We start from the raw sequence: 11,455 nt of genomic DNA, 5'->3' as shown, positions 1-11,455 counted from the left end.
TTCTTCTTCTTCTTCTTCTTCTTCTTCTTCTTCTTCTCCTCCTCCTTCTCCTCCTCCTCCTTCTTCTTCTTGTCAAGAGAAGCAGTGAAAGTGGAGAAGGAACAAAGAAATCTGTAAGTGGCTGTGATCAATTAATTGTAAACACTACTGCACTCAGACCAGACTGTACTTGTCTTCTAATTGCTTGATTTATTTTTTTTTCCCATTCCAGTTGCCCACCACAAAGCCAAGTATACACTGTGTGTACTTAAAAGATTATAAGGTTAATACCCTTTGCATATTTTAGCAGATAAATGTGAACTCAGCAGTGAGACTGAACAATTAAGTTTAGACTTATGTGAAAACAACAGCCATCTGAGTCTTTCTTCTTAGACTGACTAAGCCCCAAAGAAAGAATTTCTTAACTTTGTTTCAAACTTTTCCAATGCAGACTGCATTATAGATTTCCCAGTGTCTTTTTTTTTTTTAAATTAAGATTTTGTTCTTTCTAAGTAATCTCTATGCCCAACGCGGGGCTCAAACTCATGGCTCCAAGATCAAGAGTCCATGTTCCTCTGACTGAGCTAGCCAGGCGCCATATTAGTTTTTTAAAAGATAAACCATTTAGTTCCACACAACTCTGATAGTGACTCTTCTGTCATATAATGGTGAAAACAGCCATTTCATTTGAGCAGCCCTTCCTTAGCATGTGGTTTGGCAGAGTGAAGGCAAATGAAAATAGCATGATTCTATGAAGGGGCGGGCTTCCTCTTTTTTTTTTTAATTTTTTAAAATGTTTTTATTTATTTTTGAGACAGAGTGAGACAGAGCACGAGCAGGGGAGGGGCAGAGAGAGGGAGAGACACTGAATCTGAAGTGGGCTCCAGGTTCCGAGCCATCAGCACAGAGCCCGACGCGGGGCTCGAACTCACAGAGTGTGAGATCATGACTTGAGCTGAAGTCGGACGCTCAACCGACTGAGCCACCCAGGCGCCCCAAGGGCAGGCTTCCTCTTGATCTTGGTTGCTTCTCTGAGCCGTTCAGGACTTTGAACAGCATGTCAGAAGCGGAGCTCAATGGTGGGGAGCAACCGTGAGCACACAAGACCAAATCCTTGCCACGCGGAGCTTGCAGTCTGATGGTGGGAACGGAAAGTAAACAAAAAATGGAAGATGGCAATGGAAGCAGAGGGAGCTGTGAGCGAGTGTATAAGGAACACCCCAGTCGGATTTAGGGACTTCTTCTCCGAATAGATGACATCTGAGCAGAGGGCTGGTGGGTGAGTGCGAGTGAGCCAAATGGGGGTTTGGTTGGGGGAGACCAGAGGCAAGTAAGGGAAGGGAGGACACCTAGCTGGGTTGCAAAGCGTAGGACTTATGGAGAAATCTGGCAGGAGAGGGGCAGAGGAAAGAGGAGGATGGAAGGGGGAGGGAGTGTAACAATGGGAGCTTCTCCCACTCTGGCCCCCAAATCCACGAGACAGGAAATGACCTCCACTTGTCCTTCTCTTTCTCCCAGGGGAAAGACGACTTCCCTTAAAACCCAGGCTTTCTGGGGATCGAAGGAAAATAACCACCTCTGAGCACTTACTATGCACCAGGCACGGTTTTGGTGATTTCATATTGGTTTAAACTTACGAGCAATCCTATGGCGTAGGCATTATTGTTCTACGCATTTTACAGAAGAGGATGTCCACGCAAGGGGAATGAAAAGATTTTCCCAAGGTCATCCAGCTGATGAGAGGCAGAGCCACAGCTGGATGCCAGGCTGTCTGGTTCCAGAGATTGTCCCCTCCACAAATGAGTGCTTGTAGCAATGAGGTGTCCCATGAGCTGATTCAGGAATGCCTTGTAGAGTTTTTCCAATGCAGTGTCCTGGCAGTGAGAGAAAACTTTGCTGACGTTAACACGGAGATATATACTTTCATCTTTTTTTAGTCTTCAGGTCAGGACGATGTTTTCATAGAACATGCTTATGAAAACAAGGATGTCTGTAAGTTCAGATTAGAACTACGATTTCAAGTTGCGGAGAACTTCCAGACACCTTTGCTTTTTATGTTTGCTTTTTCTTTAACATAGGTGATAAAACTAGACAGATCAATGTCCCTTAAAGTCGGTAACGCTTCCTGGTTCTCAGGAGGTGACAATGATGGCTTTTCAGCCCTGCTGCGCTTCTGTGAAATTCAATGACTCGGTTTTACTATGACTTGTTCAAGACTCTGTTTTGTAATTTTGGAAAGCAAAATTTCCCTTTTTCGTAGACTGTGCCCAAACACAAATGCAGGCTCCAGTGACACCTGAAATGCCTTTTTAGTGTCTCTTTCTGAAGCTCATGAATTAGAATGGCAAAGGTACAATATTCCTTTTTTTTTTTTAAAAGATTTTATTTTTACGTAATCTCTACACCAATGTGGGGCTCGAACCCACAACCCCTGAGATCAAGAGTCTCACGCTCTACCGACTCAGCCAGCTAGGCGCCCCTGCTTTTTTTTTTTTTTTAACATAAAGTGTTATATTAGTTTCAGGTGTACAATATAGGGGTTCAACAACTGTATACATCTCCCAGAGCGGATCGCAGATGCCCTCCTTAATCCCCCTCACCTATTTCGCCCATCTCCCCACCCAACCTCCCCTCTGGTAACCATCAGTTTGTTCTCTGTAGTTCAGAGTCTGTTTCTTGGTTTGCCTCTTTCTTCTTCATTCGTTTGTTTTGTTTCTTGAATTCCACACGTGAATGAAATCATATGGTGTTTGTCTTTCTCTGCAATGTTGCTTTCGATACATCCGTGGCAGCGCAAAGGGAAGTCCTAGAGACAACACGTTTCCAAGAAAAATAAGGTAAAGAGCTGAGATCGATTTCAAAGGAAAAAGATGCTGAATTAGACCTGTGATGACTTTATCAAAGATGTTTATTACCGACCTTCATCATGACAGCCCCCAAATTAGCATTGTCTTGCCAATATTTCCCCTGCATTCGCAGCTTTCGACTGAACTCCACTTTCCACTGGGAAAAAGCAAAGTCATAAATGTTAAGCGTGATCAGGTTTGGTAGACGTACTCCAAGAAGACTTGTCGGAGAATCAGATCAAAAAACGAAAACGTTGTGCGATATTTATACGGCCAGAAAAAAAAAAAAGCTTTGGAAAAAAAAAAAAAAAAAGAAACAACATTTTAGGAACACCTATAATTAGTTCCTGGAATTGATCTGGGCATTGTTTAATGTTTTGTCCCTGTCAAAAAACATTTGTCATGTTGGATCAGATCATTTGATCTTTATATCCTATTTCCGATTTCCTTCCAGGACGTGTGAGCACGGGCAAAGACTTTTTAATTATCCTGATCAAGTGTGGGGGACATCTTTTCGCTGACCCCACTTGTAATCAACTGTGATCTCCTAGAAGCAGGCGAATTGATTGCTTCTATCCTTCCCAACTCGCCAGCGGAGTGGGTCATGCATTTTCCTGCCCCTTTGAAAAATCCAGCTCAGTGATTGATTTTATGACTGCCCGTGGCAGCGAATTCCTCCGAATGAATTCTACCAGGTGAAGAAGTATTTCCTATAACTTGCTTTAAATTTCCTTAGCATTCACTGCGCAGCGCAGTGCAGTCTCTTTGGGGACAATGTAATAAGGATCCATCAGTTTTCCTGGCCAGTACATATCTTTAATGCCTAACATGCCCGAGTAAATCTCTCTTATTTTCCAGCCCAGATGTAGTAATGCCAACTTTTGAAATCTCCTGTCATGAGCGAGTCTACAGTGCACTCAATTTCTTGCCCTGCCTTGGAGTTCTGCTATCTTTGTATCACATCATTCCTTCAGGTGAGGAAGTGAGAGGTGAAGACGGGACACAAAGGAACATGTAGTATTCTCTTCTGTGATGCTTTTGTACTATGTTCTTTCCTTCCTTCCTCCCTCCCTCTCTTCCCTCCCTCTCTCCGTCCCTCCCTCTCTTCCTCCCTTCCTTCCTTCCTTTCTTCCTCTGTGCCTCCCTCCCTCTCTTCCTCCCTTCCTTCCTTCCTCCCTCCCTCTCTTCCTCCCTTCCCTCCTTCCTTCCTCCTTCCTTCCTCCCTTCCTTCCTTCCTCCCTTCCTTCCTTTCTTCCTCTGTCCCTCCCTCCCTCTCTTCCTCCCTCCCTCCCTTCCTTCCTTCCTTTCTTCCTCTGTTCCTTCCTTCCTTCCTTCCTTCCTTCCTTCCTTCCTCTGTCCCTCCCACCCTCTCTTCCTCCCTTCCTTCCTTCTTCCCTTCCTCTCTCCCTTTCTTTTCTTTCTTTCTTTCTTTCTTCTTTCTTTTTTTCTTCCCTTCTGTCTTCTTGATTTCTCTGCACACACACCAAAGAAAGAGAAATTCATTGAAAGCAAGGGAAAATTTCTTGGAAGGATTTTTATCTAATTCATACACTGTGTAGTGTCTGGTCCCTATACAGCCCTGTATAGCTTGGGACTTTTTATCCTATGGGAAATGTCCTAAAGGGGCTTGGACACGACTTTGTTCCAATTTTGACACCCCCTGGGGGCAAGCAACTCTTCTTTTTCCTAAGTAGGGTAGACATCATTTGAGTAACTAAATGGACACCTCAAGCATTAGTTACTAATGAAATAAAAATTTAACTAAAATGTCTAGCTCTCCAAAGACCCCGTTTTCTCTAGATTTTTGCCAAGATGTGCCTCGTTCCCACCTGCATCCCCCAAATAATATGGTTCCTGGTGGCTTATTTTTATTAGTTTTTGCAAAACTAATGTCATTGTCAAGATGGAATTCGTTGATGTCTTAAAACTTCTGTAAGATTTTCAAAACTTAAATGGAAAAATTGTATTTTAGTAAGACATATCTTGCCAGTTATTTATTGAGATGTTGTGTGAGAGAGAATGATATTTCGCGCTTGTTGGGTAAATTGGCTTTGAAATACATTTGAACTGTGGGGGCCCAGAATGATCATAACGAAGGATTAAATTGGGGTACACACTGAAAAAGGGAGGCTTTTAACTTTATTTTAATGTTCGTGTTTCTGTAAAGAGGAGAAAATTGAGGAGGGAGGAACAAAGAGAAAGAGAGGCCAATGAGTGTGTGTGTGTGTGTGTGTGTGTGTGTGGTGGGGCGGTAACGACAAATTAGAAATGCCTCCACAGTGACACCTTTTTATGCCTTTCTTCTCTTGTTCCTCTTCCCTCCCTTTCTCCTTCCCTTCTCCCTCTGTCTCTTTCTGTCTTTTCTCTTTGACTCCCATCAAAGATTACTAAGCACCTATTCTGTGCAAGCACTGAGGCACAATGGGAAGAAGGCAATAGTCCCTGAGCTCACAGAGCAGGAAACAAACCCTCGAAAAAACAATTGCATAAAGTTCATTAGTCATCTTTTGGGAACCAGAGCCCCGTGGATGAAGAGGCCAGGTCCTGGTTGGGGGTGGGGGGGGATGAAGGTTTCCAGTGGGAAACCATGTTAAAACTGATGTGGGAGGGATGGGGAGAAGTTGGCCGAAGGAGGAAGAAGGAGTTAGGGGGAGAAAAAGTCATCCACAAAGCACACAGATCTTGTGGCAGAAGAACCCAACGGAGCTGGATGGGTGGGTGACAGGGGTCTAGGGGAGGGTTTGCTCCTGAGGCCATCAGAGCTCGGAGTGCCGGCAACTCTTTTGAAAAGAGTAACGACAGTGTTTGGAAAGCTATTGGGGGACAAGAGGGCGTACTTTTCCCCAAAGCGAATAAAGATTAGGTAGAGTTGCAATTATTACAATGAAGTTCTTTGAAGTGGCTTCAGAACTTCAAGGAAGAGAACATTAGACCTTCAAGAACATACCAAACATCGGCCTCCCTGTCTCCCACTCTCTGGATGGGGACCTGGCTATAGGGTAGGGGCAGCCCAGGGAGACGGGCTGGGAGCAGCAAAGGTTACTTGTCTGTAAACCAGCAAAGAAGCACATCTTGTAGAGAGAGATCTCTCTACAAGTGCTCCTCAGTATCAGACACACATAACTTAGAAGACGCCTTTTCAGGTACTTCACACTTTAATATTAGCTTTCAAAATATTCTTTCTCTCTTTCTTTTCTTCCTTCCTTTCTTTTTCTTTGCCTTTCTGCCTTCCTTCCTTCTGTCCTTCCTTCTTTCCTTCTTCCTTCCTTCCTTCCTGTAGCCAAAGCCATAAAAGTCACAAAAATCAAGCAACTTTTTAACTGTCTCACCCAGGGAGAGGGTTACTTGGTTGACAATGAAAGAAAATTAAAGGTCAAGGTCATGTTCCCCTTGCTCCTCTTTTTATTGGTGCAGAAAGATAAACGCAGGGCTCCGAATGTGCCCGGAGATAAAAGCTTTAGCCCCCTGCATGTATCCATCCGTGTCCCCATGACTGACAGGATGCCGAGAGGTAGTCAGCCTTAAGTGGGAAAGAAAATTTGCTCGAAAAGGCCTCCCCCGAGCCCAGCAGAGCTTTGCCACTGGAGTTCTGACGCATGGGACATCAAGAATGCAGTGGGGGCTGCGGGGAGGGCACTTGAGTGGTTCAGTCCATTAAGCGTCTGACTTCGGCTCAGGTCATGATCTCACGGTTCGTGGGTTCGAGCCCCGCACTGGGTTCTGTGCTAACAGCTCAGAGCCTGGAGCCTGCTTCGGATTCTGTGTCTCCTTCATTTTCGGCCCCTCTCCTGCTCATGCTGTCTCTCTCTCTCTCAAAAATGAATAAACATTTAAAAAATCAAAATAAAAAAAGAATGTAGTGTGGGACCACATCCTTCTTCAATAATTCTTGATGAATTAGCTCAACTGCTCAGTTTAATAGACTATCTGTTCACCTACTCTTCTTCTTCTTTTAATGTTTTATTTATTTTTGAAAGAGAGATAGAAACAGAGTGTGAGCGGAGGAGGGGAAGACAGAGAGAGGGAGACACAGAAACAGAAGCAGGCTCCAGGCTCTGAGCTGTCAGCACGGAGTCCGACGCGGGACTCGAACTCACAGACCTCAAGATTATGACCTGAGCCGATGTGGGAGCTCAATCGACTGAGCCACTCAGGCGCCCCTGCAGGGTGTATTTTCAAAGGATTTTAATAAGAAATTATTTTATTCAAATATATATATATATATTTGTATATATATATTTGTATATATATGTATATATAGTATATACATATATTATGTATACATATATACATACATATATATAGAATATACATATATATTGTATATACATATATACATACATGTATATATACATATATATGTATGTGTGTATATATATGTATGTATCTCCATGTATATATATTTTTTGTGGAGGACAGGGATCAGGGTGAGTGTCTGTTAATTCAGATTCAGAGGCCAATCTTTTATTTTGAGGGACTGTCTGCAACGTGGCACGGCACCATTTACTGGACAGCTGCGTCTGTGGAATCCCCCTGTGTCCGCCGAGTGCTGGTGGGGCAGGGACCATGTGGGGTTCACCTGTATCCTGGTGACAACCCCTTACCGGGTCTTCTGCAGAGAAGCTTCTCACAGTGCATTTGTTGAACCGAATTGAAAGACCGACCTGGCTCAGGCATCCGAGGCCACTGAAACCCCCAGCCTCAGTGTCCGTGCCTGAGCCCTGCTGGTGCCAACCCCGTTCCTGCCTATTTCCTGTTCTGGACAGAAAACAAATATCCGTAGCTGGGTAGTCCCCTGGCAACAGTGATGCCATAGGAACTGAGACTCAGCACTCACTATGCACCAGAGACCGTGCTGGGCACGGTTGTTTTCTGGGATCCTTACTCGAGGAGGGGGTATGTTCCTTACTGTTACTATTTCCATTTGGCAGCCAAAGAAGAGTGAGGCTTAGAGAACAAGGGCTAAGGGCTCGTGGCCCAGAGCTGGGAGGGGGTCGACCCAGCACTCAGGTTGGTTTCTGTTGTCTGATTCTGGACACCCGTTGCCCTTCATCGTGATCCCGACCCACCGGACTGGACCTTTAAGCACCGAATGTTCTAGAAAAGAAGAGGGATTTCCCCGTGCACCCAAAGCAAACTTAGAGTGAGAGATGTCTCCTGGGGACTGGTTCTGTCTTTCTTTCCTTTGTCCTTCCTCTCTTTTTCTCACAATGCCCTTAAGCTGTGCTAGGAATGGTGAGCAGGGGTGGGAGAGAGGAAAGAGAAAGACGTTGCTCATTCTGACCCTCTGCCCTCTTCCTGTTCTTCCCACAGGACCAATGGGCTGAACGGTCTTAAAACCTGGCTGTGGCCAGCCCTTTGGACGACTCCAACAGACCCACGTGTCCTGCGGTTCAACTTTCCAAACCCACCCTGTTTGTGATTCCTTGGCAGGATTCTGGGCCCCGCCGTCAGATTTCAGCTTTACAGTTAATCAAAAATATTTTGATCCAAATTTGCCCTTAGTGTCGTGCTTTATTAACGCGATATGACTCGTATTAGCGAGTGCCTGCTTTTGAGCCATACGCCCTGAATAAGTTATCAGGTTTCGCTGTTTACCCTTAGTTAAAAAAAAAAAATTCCATACACTCTGACCTCATGACACCTAAACCCTGCCCATGCAGTTAAAACAGGAAAACTAGTTATCTGATCTCGTGAAGGCAAATTAGCTGGTAGGTGCCCTCAGATGTTTCCATTTCCACCCGGGCGCGGGTATTGTGGGGAGCCATCGATTATTAATGAGGAATGCACAGGAGAGAAGTTCTTTTGGGCTTGTTTGTCAATTTCCAAAACAAACCCAGCACAAAGAGACACAGCTCCGGCCCTTGTATTTTTCACACATCATTATGGCATCATGTAAGAATTGCCCAAAGAAAGAAAGAAAAAAAAAATCACCGCATGGATTGCTTAATGGCCCTCCCCACTCCGCCTGCCTGTGGAGTTGTCTGCGAAAGGAAAAACATGAGCATTAGTCAGGCCCTCGGGGTGAGGAGGCTTCTTACCGTGAGCCAGTGCCAGGTTAGCCTGGGTGTCTGTAGAACAGGCTTTGGCAGGCCACCAGAGAGAGGGCATTTCATAATCCAGGACTCATCCCAGAGGATTCTGAGCCAGCGAAACACTAATGGGAATCCGGGGTGAGAGGAGAGTGAGGGAATTTATTCTGTGGATCAAAACCTTCAACACGGAAAGACGTTTCCTTTCTAGTTTTGATTTCTTTTTATTTTAGCGGTGGCACTTTTTTTTTTTTCTTTCCTCACCAGATTATACAATGCATGGAACTGTTCTGTCTTTGGCTCCCTTGAATGCGTTGTTACACAGATTCATCAGGAAAGAATATACTGGATATTTTGGGAAGGGGTTGGGGGGAAAGATGCTGGGTTTTGTAATAAGCTGTAAAAATAATGAACATTAACTGAGCACTTACTTGTACCAAGTGGTGTGCCCAACTGGGATATCTCACTAACTCTCAGATCCTTAGTGTCTGGGTACTATTACCAAGCCTAACTTCAGCTGAGGAAACAAAATAATACCTGAGGTCCCAGAACAAGTAAGCAGCCAAGGCAAGAAGTAAACCCCTGTAGCTTGATCAAGTTCAAGTTCAAACTCTGTGTTCCTCCAAAGGGTGGTGACAGCTCTTGCCTTGGTGTCTATCAGGTGCCGTTGGTGGGGTCTGGGTTTCCATCATTGCTAAGTGCCTATTCTGCTGACCGATATGTACTTGAAAACTACCCGAAACGAAACAAAACAAAACAAAAACCGCACTGAGTTGGAAGATACTTTGACAGTTTCTTACAAAAGTAAACACACTCTTACCATCCGACCTAGTAATCACATTCCTTGGCGATTCTGAGTTCCGTCTGAGTTGAAGATTTCTGTCCACGCAGAAACCTGCCTGTGAGTTCATAGCAACTGTTTTCATAGTTGGCAAAACTTAGAACCAATCAAGATGTCCTTCAGTAGGTGAATGGATAGACAAAGTGTAATACATCCAGACACTGGAATAGTGTATATCAAGAAAAAGAAATGAGCTATCAGGGCACCTGGGTGGCTCAGTTGGTTAAACGTCCAACTCGTGGTTTCGGCTCAGGTCATGATTTCATGGTTTGTGAGATCAAGCCCCGCATTGGGCTCTGTGCTGAAAGTGTGGAGGCTGCTTGGGATTCTCTCTCTCTCTCTCTCTCTCTCTCTCTTTCTCTCTCTCTCTCCGTCCCCCCTGCCTCTCTCTCTCAAAATGAATAAGTAAACATTAAAATAAAGAAGAAATGAACTCTTAAGCCATGCACAGATATGGAGGAAAAGTTTCCTCCAATACATGTGTATTGTTAAGCCAGCCTGAAAAGGCAACATACTGTATGATTCCAACTACTCGCATTCTGGAAAAAGCAAAAGTATGGAGACAGTAAAAAAAAAAAAAAAAAATCAGCTGTTTCCAGAGGTTTTTTAGGGGAGGAAAGATGACTAGGTAAAATACAGGGGATTTTTAGGGCAGTGGAACTATTTCTTATGATGCCATGATGGTGGATACATGTCATTACACAATTGCCAAAACCCACAGAAGGTACAACACAAAGAGTGAACCTAATGTAAACTATGAACTGTATCTAATAATAATGCCTCAATATTGGCTTATCAATTCTAACAAATGTGCCATACTAAAGCGAAATGTTAATCATCGGCAGGGAAGGTGGGGAGAGGTGCACGGGGGTATAGGACCTTTTTATACTTTCCACTCAATTTTTCTATAAACCTAAAATTGCTCCAAAAAAGTCTATTAATTAAAAAAAAAGGGGGGGGTTGTTGCTGGGGCACCTGGGTGGCTCAGTCCCTTAAGTGTCTGACTTCGGCTCAGGTCATGATCTCGCGGTTCGTGAGTTCGAGCCCCGCGTCGGGCTCTGTGCCGACAGCTCAGGGCCTGGAGCCTGGTTCCGATTCCGTGTCTCCCTCTCTGTCCGGTCCTTCCCTACTTGCACTGTGTTTCCTTCTCTCTCACAAAAATAAACAATTATTTTAAAAGTGGGGGGGTGGGGCACGTGGGTCACTCAGTTGGTTGAGCGTCCAACTTCAGCTCAGGTCATGATCTCACAGTTCGTAGGTTCGAGCCTCACATCAGGCTCTGTGCTGACAGCTCAGAACCTGGAGCCTGTTTTGGATTCTCTGTGTCCCTCTCTCTTTGCCTTTCCCCTACTCATGCTCTGTCTCTGTCTCTGTCTCTCTCTCAAAAATAAGTAAACATTAAAAAAATTTTAAAAAGGGGGGCATTGGTAGTTTGGATAGGGGGGCTGAAAAATAGGACTGGATGAATATTTTTCACCTTTTATTACCTCCTGCATGTATTTATTACTTCTTTTTAAGACAGATTAAATATATAAAAGACAGCACAGGAAAGAATTCTTAACTTGGGTATGGTCCCAAGACTGTGGCTTCAAGTTTGGCCCATTTCTAGTAGTAGAATCTGGGTCTCCCATATTCTTGACGTGTTAGAAGTCCCACGTTTGGGAATGACCCCCTTGGCTAGACAGTGACCGAGGCGAAGTCCAAGGGCACCAAGTTGGAAGTTGGTATAAATCTTCATGCTGCCTGCTCGGACCCTT

General features: G+C 44.5%; 1 protein-coding gene across 1 annotated transcript in view; it reads left to right on the top strand.

The window, feature by feature from the left end:
• Nucleotides 1-8,319, top strand: part of LOC125910418 (atrophin-1-like) — a 41,714-nt gene extending 33,395 nt beyond the window's left edge. The window contains exons 4-5 of the mRNA XM_049614158.1: nt 3,684-3,799; nt 8,139-8,319. Of these exons, the coding sequence (XP_049470115.1) occupies nt 3,684-3,799; nt 8,139-8,152 (130 nt within the window). The 3' untranslated portion in view covers nt 8,153-8,319. The remainder of the gene's footprint in view (nt 1-3,683; nt 3,800-8,138) is intronic.
• The last annotated feature ends 3,136 nt before the right edge of the window (nt 8,320-11,455 follow it).

Source organism: Panthera uncia (genome assembly GCF_023721935.1).
Source record: "Panthera uncia isolate 11264 chromosome B3 unlocalized genomic scaffold, Puncia_PCG_1.0 HiC_scaffold_1, whole genome shotgun sequence".
In the NCBI taxonomy this organism is placed as follows: Eukaryota; Metazoa; Chordata; class Mammalia; order Carnivora; family Felidae; genus Panthera; species Panthera uncia.
Note: the sequence above shows the minus strand (reverse complement) of the source record. Positions and strands in the feature narration are given on the sequence as shown.